This window comes from Diceros bicornis, chromosome 23 (assembly GCF_020826845.1).
Source record: "Diceros bicornis minor isolate mBicDic1 chromosome 23, mDicBic1.mat.cur, whole genome shotgun sequence".
NCBI lineage: Eukaryota > Metazoa > Chordata > Mammalia > Perissodactyla > Rhinocerotidae > Diceros > Diceros bicornis.
The window spans coordinates 6445343-6466809 of record NC_080762.1 but is presented as its reverse complement, the minus strand read 5'-3'; the positions used below and the strand labels follow the sequence as shown (position 1 = coordinate 6466809).

Here is a 21467-nt window from a genome sequence, read left to right as displayed (position 1 = left end):
CCTCAAAACACTTTTATTTAAAAAAAAAAAATTAAAATAAAACCTTTAGGACCACTATTGCCCATATGGTCATGTCCAGCCTACTTTTGTTTATAAAGCTATTAGACAGAATTAAAATTTGAAAGAGCTCACCGTGAAATTTATAAAGGCCTCCTAGGTGATCCAGTAGAGTCTCCAGTGATTTGGATACTGGAAGCAACTCTAAAAATCGGTGGATTACTATATCAAATACTGGAAGGAATCGGAGACACACATTTCCAAAATAGATGGGCAGATACGGGGACTGGATCTGCACAGGAGGATCAACCTGCTCCGCCAAGCCCTCAAAATACAGCTTCTCTGGATATTTCTGTGGAAGTCAGGAGATGGTAAATGCTGAAGCCATCTTTTTTATTTTCTTAAAAAAAGAGCTAAATAAACTTGCCAATTTCAAAAGAATATGAAACCATGTCTGCTCCTGCAATGAAGTCTAGAGACCTTTACTTGAAAAAACACTCTATTACTCAAAGATACACCAAAAGAGATTTATGTACAAAAAGATTTATAATAACTCTTTTCATTTGGTATTGTTAAGTACCCATGTCTACTAAAACTGCAGTTTCAATTTATTCTTAACATTAGAGATATTCTAGAATCTTGAGGAAGTTCAGAGAGCTAATTTACTTCTACACAGACCAGAGAGAAAACAGCAGAAACACTATGAAACAGCCAAATCAATTAGCCAAATACCTAAGTATGGCTTAAAAAGGAGGAACTGAAGCACTAATTAGAACTAGTACCTTGTGATAATTCATGTGCTTGGTGTGCCAGTCGTTCTGCAGCCAGTGCTCTGGGGAATTTTCTTTCACAAAGTCACTTACTCGATTTCTAAAATCATTTGGTTTGAGTAACAGCAACTGAATTATGAAATAACAAACCTGGGCTTCATTTCCTTCATGACTACGCATGGCCTTTGGAGAACAATAGAAAAATTATATGAAAATGCCCAACCTGTGCAAAAGCATGGCTCTGCCACTTGATGGTCTAAATTGTAACACAGTAAAAATCTCACTATTATTAGAATTTCTTTATATATCTAGTTTATCCCAAACCAACTGTTCAGCCTTCCCTAAACATATCTGACCCTTCCTTGCTATTTCTGGCTCTCACCATTCCTTCTATCTGGAATGCCCATCTCTATTTTTTGAAATTTAACCCATCCTTCAGGATCCATCACACCTAGGTAGATGTGATCTCTCGTTGTTATCTGGCAATATTTTCCCTGCACTTCTATTTTATCCTTTTATTTTAGTGATTTACAGACTTATTTCCCCTATTAGATAATAACCACCTTTATATTTATGCTTCATAGCTCAGAGATTAATGTTAACCAACTAAGCAACCCCAAATACCACCACTATAGTATTTTTTAAATGCAGCATTTTCTATCCTGGTTCAACGTGTCTTTTCTTAAAATTTTGCCTGAAACAGAATCCAGTCAGGAGAAAAAACCATTTGGGGAATATTGGGTGGCTATGAGAAACATTCAGTTATGACTGTGGTTACCAAAGTATATAGAAACGGTTATATTAGCACTCTGCAAAGAAATGTAGTAACTTTTTACTACTTCCTGCCTCTAGTGGGGGCCTTTGAGAATCAACTCAGAGTCTAACTGCTTGTACTTTTAGAATGTCACAAGGCCAGGACCATGTCTGTCTTACTTCTATACCTCCTGTGCCTAGAACATGGTAGATATTCAACAAATGCTTACTGAATGAATGAATACAGAAATTGGGAAATTTCTAGTTCCTTGGGAAGTGATAGCAATGCTTGATCATAGTATAAATTCATTAAATCCTTAGAAGCAATATAAAGTAGATCAGCACGAGATCTATCAGTCACACACCTTGATCCAAAAGAGAATAAGATAGCTTAGAAACTTATCCTTACTTAAGCATAGTCTTACCAGGCAGAGAATTAATCTGTCCAACGTAACAATGTTGTACTTCCATACCATGTCATTAAGAATTTCAATGCATTTGTTGAGTTGCTGACCCCCAGCTGATGTAGAAAACTCATATACCAGGAAATCTGCAAATGTTCTCACATGGGCTACCAAGGCCCTGGCTCCAATTCTCTCTAACACTCTGGAAAGCAGAGAGTAAAACGTAAATTATATTGCTATATGAATACAATGGTTTGCCAAACGGAATACAGATCTAGGTTTCTGGCTTACCTATAGCCAATCTGATTAATATGATCTGTTTCCAAGAGCATTTTCCAGAGAAGACACAGGAAGAGAGGAGGAGAGCCTTGAATAGAAAAGTGAGTGATGATGTCATTTTCATTGGTCATTGACTTCCACTTCCTGTATTCCTCCTCCACGTTTTTCTTCAGATTGAAACGGCTTTCCTGAGGTACATTATTTTGTTTGAAGAATGCCTAAAAGCAAGGCCAGAAGTTTATTTCAACAGTTGTAGTAAAAAGAGCACTGGCTATAGAGTCAAGAAACCAGCTCTAGACTTGACTCTGACACTAATAAACTCTAGGTGACCTGAAACAACTCAGTAATCAAGGCCTGAAGTTCTATATCTGGAAAACAGGCAGGCTTGACTAGATTATCTCTAAAATTCTTTTTTCTAGATTTCCTAAACAGAAATTCAAGCAAGCTTGAATGCAAAGAATTTTCAATCATCTGTTGATACTTCTGCTCATCTTTGGAGGGGGGAAAGAAAAGAAGAGAAATCTATGTACCCTTTGGTTATTTATTTTAGTATTTCCATAAGGGAAGCCCATTACACTAGCCCAATGGTTCTCAGAATGTGGTCCCTAGATGAGCAGCACCAGCATCCTTGAGACCTGTAAGAAACACACATTCTGAGGCCCCACCCAGACCTACTGAATCAGAAGCTCTGCAGCTGGGGCCCAGCACTCTGTATCTTAACAAGCCCTTCAGGGGATTCTGATAAGTTTGAGAACTACTGCTCTAGCCCTATTAGAAGTTATAGAAAACAGATGTTCATTTTGCCTAAAACTTTCTCTGAAAAATAGTAGATGAGGTTTTCCTTTCTCCGTATTATAAAAGCCAAATTTATAGTTTTTCTCTGTAAAAAAAATATCCAGTTAAGTGAAGCCTATGTGTATTCTGTGAAGCTCCATTAAATTATACTTCTCCTCATTTCAGTTCTATGAGAAAGAATTTTTCAGGTAGTGTGTTAATTCTCACAAGTTTCTAAAACTGTTAACTATTAAGATTAAACCATAATAATTAAATTTTTAGAAACATATTTAGTTCTAGAGTAGGACAAGAAATAACTCAAAAAATTTTGGAAGTAATAGGAAAGATTTTAAAAAAAAGAAATAGTGCTAATTTTCCTTGCCCTTAGAGTCACCAAAGGTAACTCTCTAGATTAACACTGTAAATAGGAAGAAGGATTTCATATATATTCAATATGTAATTCAAGAGCAGATTACCTGTAGTGGGCCTGGAAAACAGCTAAGGGTGTGTGAAGCCCAATTATGAGGAGTAAAACTCATGATTGTCTGAAGTATGTCTTTACACCAAGTTCCCTGAATGGAATCAGAGCCTGTAAAAAAATCTAAACATAAACAAACAAATGTAATCCAGATGTAAGTGATCACATCCATAATTCACAAATGATTACCACATCTACAATTCACAAATGATTACCACAGAGAAAGTCACAAACAGCCATGCACATTCAGAGCTTCACTGCAGTTACAATCAGCTTAGGACCTGAATTTTCTCAGTTTATGAATGATCTGAATTATCACATTAGTAAACAGGAACACAGTGAAAAGAAGACAAAAGACATCTGGAATCTTTTTTTTTTTAGGTTACAAAGCACCAATGATACAACAGTAGTACAGGTCCACGACTCTTGCTCATTTAGTTCACTCTGACACTAAGGTATTAGCACCATTAGTGCCTAGTGAACAGATTAAGAAAGTAGGTATCTTTTCTGGTGGTTGAAAAGCTATGGACTACAAACATAATTCTCTAAATCAAAGACGTTTTATTTATGTAAAACAAGATAGTTTACACAAATGTATTTGAGGTTGCTAAATTCAATATCTATTTTTTTTTTTGGCTTGAGGAATATTCGCCCTGCGCTAACACCTGTGCCCATCTTACTCTATTTTCTATGTGAGTCGCCGCCACAGCATGGCTGCTGACGAGTGTAGGTCCGTGCCTGGGAACCAAACCTGGGCCACTGAGGTGGAGTGTGCTGAACTCAACCACTAGGGCACAGGACCAGCCCCAATAACTATTTTTTGAAATAGCAATTCTCAAAGTGTGGTCTGTAGACTGTGTGCAGAGTCTGGGGAATATCCTTTGAAGGATTTGATGAAGTCAAACCTATTTAAACAATAATAATACTAAGATATCATTAACTTTTTCACTGCGTGGATATGTACACTGGTGATGCAAAGGCACTGGTGGGTAAAACTGCTGCCCTCAGCACAAATCCAACAGTGGCACCACACTGTACTAGTAGCCATTGTAATCTTCACCACCACACTCTCAGGAGAAAAACATGCCAGGTTCACTAAGGATATCCTCGATGAAGTAGTAAAAAATTATTACATCTTGACCCTTAAGTACACCTATTTATAATACTGTGTGTGGAAAAATGGAAATATGTATGCATAAAGTATTCCAGCTACACCCAGAGGTAGGATGGGGATCTTGAGGAAAAGTACTTGTGTGATTATTGAGTTAAATTAGCTCTTTTTTTCATGGAATTCCAATTTTACTTGAAAGAACATCTGACAGAAAACTATAGTTCTTCAGATGGGCATTTAATAGACATTTTCCTGAAAATTAACAAAGGGAGCCTATAAACAAATTTAGAAAAAACAAATGACTGCACCTTTTCCCAATGATAAAATCTTACCTTTCAAGTGAAAATTAGAATTTTGGAAAACTTGTATCTACCACCATGAGCTTTCCAAAACTTTAAGATTTTTCTAATGAAATTTGTAGTGATATTAGCAAATGCTATTTTCTGATACTATATAACGAATTGTGTCAACATTTGCAAGAGCTACATAACTCAGTGAACCAATGTTTTCCAAACCACCAATTCATGAAGTTAAAAAATATACATGGATTCAAAAAAATCCATTAAATGTACAAAATAGATCAATGGATTATAATGTAACAGAGTACAACAAGTTCACTGATAAGACTTTGGATTCCACATTACAACTAACCTTTAAGAAACTATCACTTGTCCAATTTTAGTGTGACAACAAAGAATATTCATAATTAGCTAAAAAGGCTATTAAAATACTCCTCCTCTTTCCAACCTGATGTCTATGTGAGGCCACATTTTCTTCACTTACTTTAAAATAATGTATTGCAACAGATTAAATGCAGAAGCAAATATGAGAACCCAGTAATCTTCCTTTCCATCAGAAATTAAAGAGAGATGCAAAAAATGTAAAACGATGGCACCTCTTCTCACTGAAGTTTTTTTTTTTGGAAAATACAGGGCTTTTTTTTCATAAAAAATGTTGTTTATGTTAGCATATAATAGATTTATTATTGTTACTTTTAAATGAATCATATATTTAAAAATCTCTATTTTAATATCTAATAAAGCAAATATTGCTAGACATAATCCATATAAACAGAAACTCTTAGGGAATTTCAATTATTTTTTTGAAGAGTGTAAAGAGGTGCTGAGACCAAAAAGCTCAAGAACCACTAATTTAAGATGATGTTTAAGATGCCTGAAAACTGATGCTCAACTGAGTTAAAATGATGGTACACAGAAGAACCTACACTAATGACTGAAATGGTGACGATATCAAAACACCTGTTTTTGTCTGAACAAGTGAAAACTATCTTTTCAGTACATTATCCCCTTAATCGTCAGTAGGAACACAGCACACTGTAATTCATCTGTGTTTGTCGCTGCTGGTTGTACGTTCACTGTACCTGTTACGTGAGTTGCTCTAGCTAAGGTCAATATCAAGGCTCGGTTCAGCTCCTCAGACTCTGCTGACAGTACCGTTTTGGGATCGCTAAGGAAACGCGTGAACTGCGGCTGGACCTCCGAGCTACCTAAGGCTGTTATCAGCCTGAGCGCAGTGCTCTCAACACTGAAAGGGGAGAGAACAAAAAGAAACGGGAGAAAGTTCAGTTGCATATAAAATTTCAGAATTATAGAATTAAATCTAATTCTAGGTTAATTACAATGGAAAAACATGCAAACTATGAATTTTTCATCTTTGATTAAAATTCCTCTTTTGTGTGAGAATGAGCTTTGCTTATTACTTTGTTTAAAAAACCTGAGGAGCCAAAATTTTATAGCAAAAATCATCTGACATTTTTACACATTTGAAAAAGACAGCTTGCAGCCTGTGGGACTAAAAAATTTCATCTGGATATACAGCATTTCAAAAATTACATTTTTCTATCTGAAATATCTTTTCAATTAGAGCAAAATCAAAATGACGTGCTACTTTAACCATAATCCAAAGTAAATTTAAATTCAGTCTTCTAAAGGGCTGAGTTAGACCACAACGTCAAAGGCCTTAGAAGTACTTATTCTCAGTCCAAAGATCCCACCCAAGGCAAGGACTCAACTATCTTAATAAGTTTCTATTTAAAAAACTGGACTCTACTCCTTTTATACTGGAATTAAATTACCCTAGAAGCAGAGTTTTACGACAAATGAATAAAAAAATGACAAAGAAAAGGATTAAGTTCCCCATCTACAACAAAGTCTCTAATAAATCTTAGGGAAAGACAGCCTCTAATGAGCCCACCAGAGATGGAGCTGGTTCTGGTTTGTTTGTGCCACTGCAGCCAAAGTATGGAGATGACTCAGGAGCTGAACTCGGTAATGAGGCTGAATGTGGTGCATCCGGTAGCTGAACATCTCCAGAAGTGTGTGTAAGATCCCCCACGCATGAGATTTGAAAACAGTTGGCAAAAGCTGACCTTAGGAACAAGACAGTTTGAGGCACCAATTATTAAAAGCTATGCGTTAAAAGATATTTGAAGAAAAGTCACATTGAGTAAAATCTATGTAAAGATTTGATCATGAACACACACACATACATACAAATGCATACACATATACACATATATTTTCTATACTTTCTCCATAATTTCTGTTGTAAGAAAAAAATCCAGATCCTAATTATAATGCCAAGTTCGCTTTTTCCCAGAATTTGACAAATGATACTCAAGTTCATCTGGAAATATAAATTAAGAGACAAGATGTGAAAAAAATTCGCTCTAACCTTCCTCACTTCTCAGTTATCTTTTAAGTTGTTTTTATAAAGTTAACATTCCCAATCTTTTGAAGTATGAAGATCACTTTTTAATATACAAATTGCATCATACCTGCTTTTATTCCCTCCTCTCTCCCAAGAAAGTTTTATCCAACTCTTAATTATCTGGGAAGAAGAGTAACTATGGGAGGGCCAGCTCGGTGGTGCCAGTTAAGTGGTTAAGTTCGGCATGCTCTGCTTCGGCAGCCCAGGGTTCAAAGGTTTTGACCCTGGGCGCAGACCTACACTACTCATCAAGCTATGCTGCGGCAGCATCCCACATATAAAATAGAGGAAGACAGGCACAGATGTTAGCTCACTACTCTTCTTCAAGCAAAAGAGGAAGACTGGCAATAGGTGTTAGCTCAGAGTCAATCTTTTTCAGCCCACCTGCCCCCAAAAGGAGTAACTATGGTTAAAATTAAAATTATACTGTATTGATGAAAAGTCAGAATTATCATGAATCAGAAAAACACTTCCATTAGAAAGTATTTATCATTTAGAACTGCACAGTAACTAGCAGATGTTATAACCTGTTTTCTGCATTGCAGGAAAACTCCTTCCCTGCTGCCACTCAGACTTAGTTCTCATTGCTGTCCCGGGGCGAACCAGCAAAAGACACAGCAAAGGGGGCAAATGGGACCATGGATTCTTCCGTGAGGACAGGGCCCAGGTCTGTTCTGCTCACTGCATCCCAAGCCCCCAGCACAGTACCCTTTTCTTATCACTTCATTTAAAAATGCAACTCACTCCCCTGATGCTCACACTTCCTATCCTTTTTTGCTTTATTTTTTTCTATATCACCTGACATATTGCATATTTCATTTATTTACTTTTTTGTCTGTCTCCCTCATTAGCAGGTAACCTCTATGATAGCAGTGACTTCTGTACACTGCTGAATCCCCAGCACCAGAAGAGAACCTGTAGAATTAATGAATGGGTTAATGGTTATAAACACCAGAAAGTCCCATCTTACTGATAAATCCTTTGATGCCCAAAGACTCTATTTCCATATAGACCAGTAAACGGCTGTAGGTTTCCACTAGGGCTGGAGCCAAGGCCACACTGGACTTGGCATGAGCAAGTTTTATCACTCTGGTAGCAATGCTGTGGATAAGGCTGAGGAGAAACAAATGGAAAGAAAATAAAAATCCATATTTTTGACATAGATACAGGGGTTACTCTACTTATAGGGAACTTGGCATAAATCTGAACTTCAATATCTGAATTAGCTCCACGTTCATCATTTCAGCTGTGCGGGATCCTTGGCAGTGACGCCCCGCACAGCATGAGCCTGACTCTAGTTTCTGCGGTGCTTTCAACGTGCATCAGGATCCCTCTGCTGCTGGAAAAACAAAATTTGGGTACAACTCACAAGAACAAGCTTGAATGGTTTGAGTCTGTTTTTCTTTTTCAAATATGTAACTAAAACCATTTGAGAAATTAAATAACTTTTGTTATACAATTACTTAATAAATCACTGCTAAGACCCAAATGTTAGGTTCTAACAGCGTTTTCCTCAACTGTCAGACGTGCAGGGAAAGCACATGTAAAATCCTATCACGGTGTTTACCATTTGAAAAAGAGCATGGTGTTTCTAGAACTGATGTCCCACCTGGAGGCCCACAGGCACATTCTTTTTGACCTACACAGTGTTTGAAGTTTAGACAATACTTAAGAGCGAAAAGACTAGAAATAATCTGGATTTCTAGCCCTTCTCAAAAAAATTTAGAAGAGTTGGCTACACCAGTCTGCACTCTCACATTCCAGAAATTAGCTAAAGTGGCAGCATCATGAGAAGAGCCCTGCATGCTGCAGCCAGCCTGATTCTCCTCCGCACACACGTGCTTCCACATGCTTCGGGATCTGACTCACCTTCCTTCAGCACCAGGGGTCACTCATTTACATTACCACATTGGCTTCTAGGGGCACTCGAGGTGCTTTTCTGTCTGTTAGAAACCATAATGTCGATTCTAAAAGTGCCCTTATTGGTAATCAATACTGTAAAGGCATTACAGTTTTCGTATCCCTAGACCCAGCAATTCTACTTTCAGATAATTATTTAATGAAAATGTCAGTTACGGATAAGTGCAAAGACAGCCATAAAGACAGCCTTCATTGGCATCTATACTAAAACACTGCAAACAACCTCAATGTCCAACAATGTGGGACTGGCTAATCATGTACAGCCACACAAAAGACTTCTTTTTAGCAATCAAAACAGATGTTTTTGAAGAACACTAGACCTAAAAAGGTGTGTGACATATTATTATGGGAAATAGTATTATAGTAAAACAGTATTACAGTAAAAGCCCATTTTGTAAAAACAAAAGAACTCCCATAAATTCATATATAGTTATACATAGAAAAAAAGACTCAGAATATAAACAAAAAATGTTTACAATGCTTTTTTCTTATGGAGGGATTATAGCAACTATTTTCTTTGTGTTTACTCATATATTCTAGAATTCCTATAATAAACACTATCATTTTTGTAATTAAAAAACCTAATTATTTTTTACAATGTACGTGACCATAAACACACACACATAATCATGAAATCAAGTCTATACTATATGCATATCAATTCCCTGACATAGGACCAAATAAATAAAAAGAACACACCTCATTTTGGCATGAACCGTCAGTGAATCCAGGAGGTTCATTGGTAAGGGAGTAATAGATCCTGAAGCCAAACAGCTCATTCCAGGAAGAGGTATCCTCATAATTCCATTTCCATAAATAGTTTCTACCAGAGCTCCCATGGGTAACGTAAAACATTCTGAATTTGTAGAGTATGCATTACACAGCAGCGCAATCTTGTAGTCATTCATCTGTAAACTTTTATTTCTAAGACTCTGCTGTAGGAATCTAAAATTTCACATTCCATTAAACAGAAGAAATGCAAATAATTTCCAGAAAGTTAACTTGCATTTTAAAGAAGTTTAATTTCATGCTACTATTTACTATCTTTATTCCTATAGGTATTATAGTCTCTGCCCAAAACATAGAGTAGAAACAGATATAAAAGTTTGAATAGCATTTCACATAGAACTTAAGTAATTATAAGTTAACAATGGATATTTGTTAAGTATGTACTACATACACAGCACTAAGATTCAGATAATGAAAAAAAACACACAAATTCACGTACTAGGTTTATTTCCATTATCTATCTGCTTAACCACAACAATACGCCTTCACTACAGAAGTCACTATGAAAAGATGGGTAAGAGGTATTTCATAAAATGAAAGCCAAATGAAATGTGAGGTTTGACTACCCTATAACCTCCTATGAAAAGATTTAGCAGTCCTTTTCAGAAGTTCTAGGGGAGGAGTTCAGCTATTCCTAACACCTCTGACTGAAGTCCAGTCCTGTCTAAAAAGGGTATCTTCTTTAAGTAATCACAGCTTTGGAAATGATGTAGGGGAGCATGCCAGCCAGATCAGCTCTATCAATCCTGGCAGCCCAGGGAGTGAAAGATATCTCAAGCAGATCATGTTTAAATTCCAAGTACTTAAGAAAGTGTGAAACATTTTCACATACTCTTGGAAATTAAGAACTTTAATTAAGGTAAAACCTGTAAAAGCAAAGATGAGACCTGAAAATTTAAAAAATATATATCCACATACACATAAACAGGATTAGTTAATCTTCTAGTTGTTTTCTGATGCAGGTATTGGTCAGTTTCTCTTGGTACAACATACACATTAAATATTCGCCCTTACCTCCTGTGGGTGTGGGGAGATTTCCATACTTCACACAAATACTGAGACTAATATTAGTCTACAATCCACTATTTACGAAATAAAAAATTAACTGTCAAGCTACAAACACTTACTCATGGTGAAGCTTTAGGGAATGGGGTATTGGAATCTGTAGCTTGGAGTTGTCATTTTGGGCTTTTCTATTGAGATGAATCCAAATGCAGGTCATGGCAAAGGCATGAGTTGACTGGGGTTTGTTAATATCAGGAACTGGGATATACTGAAAAATAAATATAAAAATAACAATGTGTACATTATAAGAAAGAGAAGAATTAACTAATTATATGTATTCTAGTAACCCATTTCTGATATATCTCTTTTTAAAATACCCTGCATTAATTTAGATCCAATTGTTCTTTGACTATTCAATAATACAAATCAGAAGATCTAACAGCTATAGAATATTGAAACTACTACAAGATTGTTTTTACTTGCCAGGAAAATAACAGAAATTCACAGGTGCTTAGTCAAGCTTTTCCTACTGCTGCAGAGCATTCACAATCATTTAAAAATTTTTATTCATTAAAAATTAAACATCATTATGAAATATTACTGAATGTGATAAATACACAGAAAACAGAATTTCTAGAAGTCACATATATGCTTTTCAAGAACATATAAAAATTAAGACATATGCAATCTAAATGAGTATCATCAAACATATACTGATAAGTGAAATGACACGGATGTCTGGAAATTTGCTTTAAAATTGTCCAGCATTAACAAAAAAGATGAGGAGGAAAGATGAAAACAAGAATGCTTCTTGGTGATGGGTACATGGGAGTTTATTTTTCTACTCACTCAACTCTGTGTGTTTAAAAATTTCCATGATAACATGCTTCTAAAAAAACAGCAATCATGAGGGTGACGTCAGCGTCAGGGCGGAGTGAGCTTTCCCGTAAACTCTGCCCCCGATAAGATACAACAAAAGGAACAGTCACAGACCAACAACGGAATCCTAGACAGTGAAAAGCAAGATCGGAAAGATCCACACTGCCGCACATCTGAGAGTGGAACGTGCTGGGCCCATAGAGGAAGTGGGAGAGGTAAGGAGAACTCCTCTCCCTCCCCATCAGATCAGTGATCCCGGTCTGAGCGGCTCCCAGGGAGAGGGGAGGGTTGCCCCTCTGCGGGGAAACCGTAGCTCTTCGGGCTTTCTCAGCCAGTGGGAAACTCCCACACAGAGGACTCAGAACAGCTACAGGGCCACCATCAACATCTGAGCACCCCAAGCGAGTGGATAACGAGGGGCGAACAAGAAGCCCCCCAGGCCAGAGACCCAGCAGGCAAAAGAGAGAGTCCCCCCACCCCCGCAAGCGGGACCCTGCAGCTCAGCCGACTAGACCAGACCAAGCGACTGGTGGATCGCAGCGAACAGCCGCGGAAGAGCGCAGGGGGCTCAGATTACACAGCCCTTTACCCCCACACAGTGGCAGCGGGTGGAAATTGCAATTAGATATTTCCGGGAAGAGGAAAAACAAAGCCAATACAGCAACCACAATGCAAAGATACGTGAAATCACCAGACCAGAAGGAAAATGACAAGCGCCCAGAAACCAACCCTGAAGACACAGAAATCCATAACCTAAACGACAGAGATTTTCAAAATAGCTATCATAAAAAAACTCAACGAAACACAAGACAACACAAACAATTCAATGAGATTAGGAGTTTCTTCACAAAAGATATTAAAATTATAAAGAAAAACCAATCAGTGCTGATGGAGATGAAGAACACAATGGAGGAGATAAAGGAGAATCTGGAATCTTTAAAGAACAGAGCTGACAATATGGAGGAAAGAATTAGCATTATAGAGGATAGGAATACAAATATGCTCCAGATGGAAGAGGAGAGAGAACTAAGACTAAAAAGAAATGAAGAAAGTCTCCGAGAAATATCTGACTCTATTAGGAAATGTAACATAAGAATTATAGGTATTCCTGAGGGAGAAGCGAGGGAAAGAGGAACAGAGAGCCTATTCAAGGAAATAATAGCTGAGAACTTTCCGAATCTGGGGAAGGAGCAGGAAATACCAGTAAGCGAAACTAACAGATCACCTAAATACGTCAACAGGCAAAGGTCCGCTCCACGACATCTAGTGGTACGGCTGGCCAGAGTCAATGACAAACAACATTAAGGGCAGCTAGACAAAAACAAAAAATAACGTACAAAGGAACTCCCATTAGGCTCTCAGCGGATTTCTCAACAGACACTTTACAGGCTAGGAGACACTGGAATGACATGTTCAAAATACTGAAAGACAGGGGCCGGCCCGGTGGCGCAAGCGGTTAAGTGCGCGCGCTCCGCTGCGGCGGCCCGGGGTTCGCTGGTTCGGATCCCGGGCGCGCACCGACGCACTGCTTGGTAAGCCATGCTGTGGCGGCGTCCCATATAAAGTGGAGGAAGATGGGCACCGATGTTAGCCCAGGGCCGTCTTCCTCAGCGAAAAAAGAGGAGGATTGGCGGATGTTAGCTCAGGGCTGATCTCCTCACAAAAAAAAAAAAAAAAAAAAAAAAAAAAAAAAAAATACTGAAAGACAAAAACTTTCAGCCAAGAATACTCTATCCAGCAAAAATATCCTTCAAATATGATGGAGAAATAGTAACTTTCCCAGATAAACAAAAGCTAAGGGAGTTCATGGCCACGAGACCCCCACTACTAGAAATACTCAAGAAGGCCCTCAGGCCTGAAAAAAAGAAGAGAAAGGGAATACAAAGCTTGGAGCAAGCAGAAAAATAGTAGATCTTTACCGGAATAGGTTAGCAACCACTTAAATACCAAAATCAAAGATCAAAGGAAGGAATTCACCAAAAATAAATTTAACCTCATCACTGTAAACATACACTTACAACACAAGATAGAATAAGGTATAACAAGAACGGACTTAGAAGGGGAAGAGGAAAGTGAACTGACTTAGTATAAGGAAATAGGAGGCCATCAGATAATGGACTATCTCATACACAAGATTTTTTACACAAACCTCAAAGTAACCACTAAACAAATAATCAAAACAAAATCACATATGATAAACAAAGAGAAAACTAGTAAGAGTCATAAGACAGAACAACCAAACTGAACTGGCAGCCCAAAACAAATGGGACAAGAAACAAAGGAAATGCAAAAGAACCAGAAAATAAGTGACAAAACAGCAACATTAAGCCCTCATATATCAATAATTACCCTAAATGTAAATGGAATGAACTCTCCAATCAAAAGATACAGAGTGGCAGGATGGATTAAAAAGCAAGACCCAACAATATGCTGCCTCCAGGAAACACATCTCAGCTCTAAAGACAAGCACAGGCTCAGAGTGAAAGGATGGAAGACAATACTCTAAGCCAATGGCAAACAAAAGAAAGCAGGTGTTGCCATACTCATATCAGACAAAGTAGACTTCAAGATAAAACAGGTTAAGGGAGACAAAGAAGGGAAATATATAATGATAAAAGGGACACTCCACCAAGAAGACAAATCAATTATAAATATATATGCACCCACCATAGGAGCACCAAAGTACATAAAGCAACTATTAACAAACCTAAAAGGAGACATTAACAACAACACTGTAGTAGTAGGGGATCTTAATACCCCACTTACATCAATGGATAGATCATCCAGACAAAAAGTCAATAAAGAAATAGTAGACTTAAATGAAAAACTGGACGAGATGGACCTAGTAGACATATACAGAGCACTCCACCCAAAAACGGCAGACTACACATTCCTCTCAATTGCACATGGAACATTCTGAAGGATAGACCATATGTTGGGAAACAAAGCAAGCCTCAATAAATTTAAGAAGATTGAAATCATAACAAGCATCTTTTCAGAACATAATGCTATGAAACTGGAAATCAACCATGAAAAAAAACCTGGGAAAGTGACAAAAATGTGGAGATTAAACAACATGCTACTGAACAACCAATGGATCATTGATGATATTAAAGGAGAAATCAAAAACTATCTGGAAACAAACAAAAATGAAAATATGCCATACCAAACCACATGGGAGGCAGCAAAAACGGTCCTGAGAGGGAAACTCATAGCAATACAAGCCCACCTTAACAAACAAGAAAAAGCCCAAATAAGCAACCTTAAATTACACCTAACAGAACTAGAAAAAGTAGAACAAACGAAGCCCAAAGTCAGCAGAAGGAGAGAAATAATAAAAATCAGAGCAGAAATAAATAAAATTGAGACCAAAAAAACAGTAGAAAGGATTAATGAAACAGAGTTGGTTCTTTGAGAAGATAAACAAAATCGACAAAACCTTAGCCAGGCTTACTAAGAAAAAAAAGAGAAAAGGCTCCAGTAAATAAAATTAGAAGTGAAAGAGGAGAAATTACAACGGATACCACAGAAATACAGAGGACAATAAGAGAATACTATGAGAAATTATATGCCAACAAATTGGACAATCTAGAAGAAATGGATAAATTCTTAGACTCATACAACCTCCCAAAACTGAACCAAGAAGAAATGGAGAATCTGAATAGACCAATCACAAGTAAAGAGATTGAAATAGTAATCAAAAACCTCCCAAAAAATAAAAGTCCAGGACCAGATGGCTTCTCTGGTGAATTTTACCAAACATTCAAAGAAGATTTAATACCCATCCTTCTCAAACTATTCCAAAAAATAGAGGAAGATGGCACACTTCCTAAATCATTCTATGAGGCCAACATCGCCCTGATACCAAAGCCAGACAAAGACAATACAAAGAAAGAAAATTACAGGCCAATATCGCTGATGAAGATAGATGCAAAAATCCTCAACAAAATATTGGCAAACCGAATACAGCAATACGTTAAAAAGATCATATAACATGATCACGTGGGATTTATACCAGGGATGCAAAGATGGTTCAACATCCGCAAATCAATCAACGTGATACATCACATCAACAAAACAAAGAATAAAAACCACATGGTCATCTCAATAGACGCAGAGAAGGCATTTGACAAGATACAACATCCATTTATGTTAAAAACTCTCAACAAAATGGGAATAGAAGGAAAGTACCTCAACATAATAAAGGCCATTTATGACAAACCCACAGCCAACATTATACTCAACAGGGAAAGACTCAAAAGCCATTCCTCTGAGAATAGGAACGAGGCAGGGCTGCCCACTCTCACCACTCCTATTCAACATAGTACTGGAGGTTTTGGCCAGAGCAATTAGGCAAGAAAAAGGAATAAAAGGAATCCAAATAGGTAACGAAGAAGTGAAACTCTCACTATTTGCAGATGACGTGATTTTATACATAGAAAACCCTAAAGAATCCGTTGGAAAACTATTAGAAATAATCAACAACTACAGCAAAGTTGCAGGGTACAAAATCAATCTACAAAAATCAGTTGCATTTCTGTATGCTAATAACAAACTAACAGAAAGAGAGCTCAAAAAGATAATACCATTTACAATTGCATCAAAAAGAATAAAATATGTAGGAATAAATCTTACCAAGGAGGTGAAAGACCTATACAATGAGAACTACAAGACATTATTGAAAGAAATCGATGATGACATAAAGAAATGGAAAGATATCCCATGCACGTGGATTGGAAGAATAAACATAGTTAAAATGTCTATATTACCTAAAGTAATCTACAGATTCAATGCAATCCCAATCAGAATCCCAGTGACATTCTTCACAGAAATAGAAAAAAGAATACTAAAATTCATATGGGGCAACAAAAGACCCCGAATAGCTAAAGCAATCCGAAGAAAAAAGAACAAAGCAGGAGGCATCACAATCCCTGACTTCAAAACATACTACAAAGCAATAGTAATCAAAACAGCATGGTACTGGTACAAAAACAGACACACAGATCAATGGAACAGAATTGAAAGCCCAGAAATAAAACCACACATATATGGACAGCTAATTTTCGACAAAGGAGCTAAGAACGTACAATGGAGAAAGGAAAGTCTCTTCAATAAACGGTGTTGGGAAAACTGGACAGCCACCTGTAAAAGAATGAAAATGGACCATCTGCTATCGCCATTCACAAAAATTAACTCAAAATGGATCAAAGACCTGAAGGTGAGACCTGAAACTATAAAACTCATAGAAGAAAATATAGGCAACACACTATTTGACATTGGTCATAAAGGAACCTTTTCGGATGACATGCTTACCCAGACTAGGGAAACTAAAGAAAAAATAAACAAGTGGGACTTTATCAGATTAAAGAGCTTCTACAAGACAAACAAAACCAGAATCAAGATGAACAGACAACCCACCAGCTAGGAGAGAATATTTGCAAAACATACATCTGACAACGGGTTGATCTCCATAATATATAAAGAACTCACACAACTGAACAACAAAAAAACAAACAACCTGATCAAAAAATGGGCAGAGGGAATGAACAGACACTTCTCCAAAGAAGATACACAGATGGCCAAAAGGCACATGAAAAGATGTTCAACATCACTAATCATCAGGGAAATGCAAATCAAAACAACACTAAGATATCACCTCACGCCTGTTAGAATGGCTATAATCACCAAGACAAAAAACAACAAATGTTGGAAAGGATGTGGAGAAATAGGAACACTCATACACAGCTGGTGGGAATGCAAACTGGTGCAGCCTCTATGGAAAACGGTAAGGAGATTCCTCAAAGAATTACAAATAAGAGATGCCCTAAGATCCAGCCATCCCACTACTGGGAATCTATCTAATGAACCTGAAATCAACAATCCAAACAGGCTTATGCACCCCTATGTTCATTGCAGCATTATTCACTACAACTAAGAAGTGCAACCTAAGTGTCCCTCGACTGACAACTGGATCAAGAAAATGTGGTATATATATACAATGGAATACTACTCAGCCATAAAAAAAGACAAAATCGTCCCATTTGCAACAACATGGATGGGCCTGGAGGGTATTATGTTAAGTGAAGTAAGCCAGAAAGAGAAAGACAAACACTGTATGATCTCACTCATATGTGGAATATAAACCAACACATGGACAGAGAAAACTACATTGTGGTTACCAGGGGCAGTGGTGGTCGGGGGGTGGGCACAAGGGGTGAAGGGAGACATGTATATGGTGATGGACAAACAAAAATGTACAACCCAAAATTTCACAATGTTAAAAACTATTAAAACATCAATTAAAAAAAAACAGCAACCATCAATATATACCATATTTTACTCAAACACCTGACATAATGAAACACTGGGGGGACATACTCAATTGGCAAACAAACATAAAAAGATATTAACAATAGACACTGATGTTATTTGGTCATTCAATAATGTATACAGATTAAAACAGCTTACTTCTTTTTAAAATTGTAAACCTACTTACAATGTAGAGAAACAGCTTGCTATACTAGATGTTCAATTGTGATTTAAGATAAACTTCAGAAATAACCTAGTTCAATTTCTTCACTTTACATGAGTAAACTAATGTCAAGAGAGACTGAATGTACATCCCATGATCATGGTTAGTCACAGAACTGGGAAAAGAACTCAGGTTTCCAGCTTCCAAATCCAGTGTTCTTTTCATAAAATCACACTAAAATCCTTAAACGTAAATTAGACATAATTCACTCATGGCATTGTTAACTATTTAGTAAACTTACTTCTTTTTCTGGGTACAGAAGGTCAAAGAGCTTCATGACAGGGAGAAAGTCAGCTAGCGCATTTTTCTGAATGCTTCCAGAAATGAACTGCAGTAGAACCCACATCAGATGATCTCTGCCTTTAATCAGTCCTCGCCCTGCTAACTGTAAAAGACGTTTAAATATACATCTACATAGTTAGTTAAAGAGATGGATGTAGTAGAGTTTGAAGAAAAAAAAAAAAGGAGAAATCCTGCTCTCAGAAAGTTAGCCATCTAACTTTGGCATTTACTTAGTCTCAACCCAAGACACACCAAGCAGAGCCTTTTAAATTTTTTTTTAGTGTATTTTTCTTTTTGGTGAGGAAGATCAGCCCTGAGCTAACATCCATGCCAATCCTCCTCTTTTTGCTGAGGAAGACTGGCCCTGAGCTAACATCTATTGCCGATCCTCCTCATTTTTTTTTTTCCCCTTTTTCTTCCCAAAGCCCCAGTAGATAGTTGTATGTTATAGTCGCACATCCTTCTAGCTGCTGTGTGTGGGATGCCGCCTCAGTATGGCCCAACAAGCGGTGTGTCAGTGCGCGCCCAGGATCCAAACCCGGGCTGCCAGTAGCGGAGTGCGCTTAGTACTTAACTGCTAAGCCACGGGGCTGGCCCCTGAGCCTTTTAAATTATTTTAATATTATGTTTCCTCCCTGATCCCCAAAACAGCTATGCATATCAAAAATTTAATGTTTCTGAACATAATTAAGTTGATCATGTGTGCACGAGAATCAAGTTTCACATGGGATAATTACTAAATATAGCTCCTCGAAACACAAGGAATTCTTTATTATACCAAAAGGATTTTTTTTTTAATTTAAAATCCTCAAGGATTGGTTATCAAAAAACACTTTTCCTGATTTCCTGTAGATCATAACAGAAATCAATGGGGGTGGGGGTGGAGTTGAAAGGATTTTAACAACTCTTACGAAAAATTTTCCCAAAAGTTATCCATGCTGTAGAGAGATGTTACAGACATAACAACACTTATTTCATTTCCATTCAGTGTGTCTAAAACCTTACGACTAAAATCAACTCCTCCCACCAACTTACTCTTCTACTTGTATTCTCTGTTTTGGATCCATTGTCCTACCTTTCCATTCACTGCCAAGATCAAAACCAGTGAGAGATCCTAGACTCTTGGTACTCCCTCTGTTACCATTGTCACGAAGTGCTATTCACCTGTCAGCACACCTGGTCTCTGGCTCTTCCTCTCTGTCCTGGCTCAGGCCCTCAGCATCTCTCACCCAGACCACTGCAGTTAGCTCCCTTACAAATTTCCTGGCCATTTATTTTGCCCCATCCACCTCTACATCACTGTCTTCCTACATGTGGCCATCAGCAGTAATTTTTTCAATTTGTATATGATGATGTCATTTCCCTCATTTGCCTCCCAAAGAAAATCTAAACTCCTTAGAACAAACACATGGCCATATAAAGTTCTCCACGTCTTGCCTTCTTGCCTTCCTCATCTCACCAGCTTTCCCTTTTATATTTTTCTTTCCAGTTCTCACACACTTCTGTCCCTTTCCAAATGATGATCTTATTGCTATGGAAACATTTTCCTATCTTTTCCTCTTGGCAAATTTCTATTTGTCCTTCAAGTGCCAACTTCAAGATCTCTTTGAGAAAGCCATTCCTGATTTCTTTAGTAGGAATTATTCTTCTTCATACCTATTTCAGGGAAACATGCTTCCATATGTGAACTATTGAATTATAATCAAATTGTTTACACTACATTTTCCCATTAGTAAGGAGCTCTTTGAGGGTACTATAGTGTCTTTTCATCTTGTATCCCCCGGTCCTTGCACTGTGAATATGTGGAATGAATAAGTGAATCCAGTTTTTATAGTGACAGGAAAGTGAAAAGTTAAGAAACCATAAAAGCACTGAACAAAACAAAAATTAGGGCTCAGAACTTCTACCACTGCTGAAGTCACTAGGCAATGTCCACACCAGTCTAAAACATACTAATCAACAGGTGAAGCGGCTCTGACAAAAGATTTAGTACTTACCTTCTGATGAAGAGAAAGGACCATATGTGGAAAACTTGCAAACTGGAAAAGCACGAAGAAAATGAGCTGGCTCGAGAGATGCTGCCACAGGAGTTGGCTTGTGCCCCCATCGTCAAACTTCTCCTCGGTCTCAGATCGCTCCATGGCATAAACCACCAGGTCCACCAACTGGTCCTCCAGCACAGGGCAGCGCTGCTTGTGCTGTAGGGCAAAGATTAAATACAGTATTCCAAAAGCCTCCCGGTTAGTTTCAGAAGTTACCAGTTAATGGGCATTAATCGTAACAAGAGGCTGAGAAGCATGGAATGGAGTTGAACTTAGAAAGTTAAGGTTAGATTGAGTCTATTAAAGCTGCATCATGTTACATTATCACAGAAGATGAGTTTCATTAAGAAATTAGCTTCAGGTCTGACACAAAACAGACCTCCCATTACCTTTTGACTTTTACTACAGATATCATTCTTTCAATTTGACAAAGGGCACTGCACAGTAGAAAATTTTGTTCTTTATCCTTGGAGAAAGGTAATTTAAAAGGTATAAGAAATGGGGACAGCAGTATCAATTTTGCAATCTAACTCAAAATACGAAAACCCTGGATTTCCCAGAATCAAATATTGGATAGGAGAGCAAACAAAACAGTATGTAAATATATTTATTTTGTTTACTCTAACTTTATGTACGGATGTATACCTGGATAGCTATCAGATTATTCAATGCCTGTTTTTCAATGTGTGGTACTGATTCTGATACTGAAATGGAAACTTCCT

The 21467-nt window shown here is 37.5% G+C and overlaps 1 protein-coding gene across 3 annotated transcripts in view; it reads right to left on the bottom strand.

Moving 5' to 3' along the window:
• Nucleotides 1-21467, bottom strand: part of MED23 (mediator complex subunit 23) — a 47771-nt gene that overhangs the window by 10102 nt on the left and 16202 nt on the right. For all 3 annotated transcript variants that reach the window (XM_058566262.1, XM_058566263.1, XM_058566264.1), the window contains 12 exons: nt 20701-20901; nt 18663-18806; nt 11133-11278; nt 9916-10161; nt 8267-8409; nt 6781-6955; nt 5948-6111; nt 3454-3578; nt 2216-2421; nt 1946-2126; nt 780-950; nt 133-349 (listed from right to left, as the gene is read on the bottom strand). In XM_058566262.1, the coding sequence (XP_058422245.1) occupies nt 133-349; nt 780-950; nt 1946-2126; nt 2216-2421; nt 3454-3578; nt 5948-6111; nt 6781-6955; nt 8267-8409; nt 9916-10161; nt 11133-11278; nt 18663-18806; nt 20701-20901 (2119 nt within the window). The remainder of the gene's footprint in view (nt 1-132; nt 350-779; nt 951-1945; nt 2127-2215; nt 2422-3453; nt 3579-5947; nt 6112-6780; nt 6956-8266; nt 8410-9915; nt 10162-11132; nt 11279-18662; nt 18807-20700; nt 20902-21467) is intronic.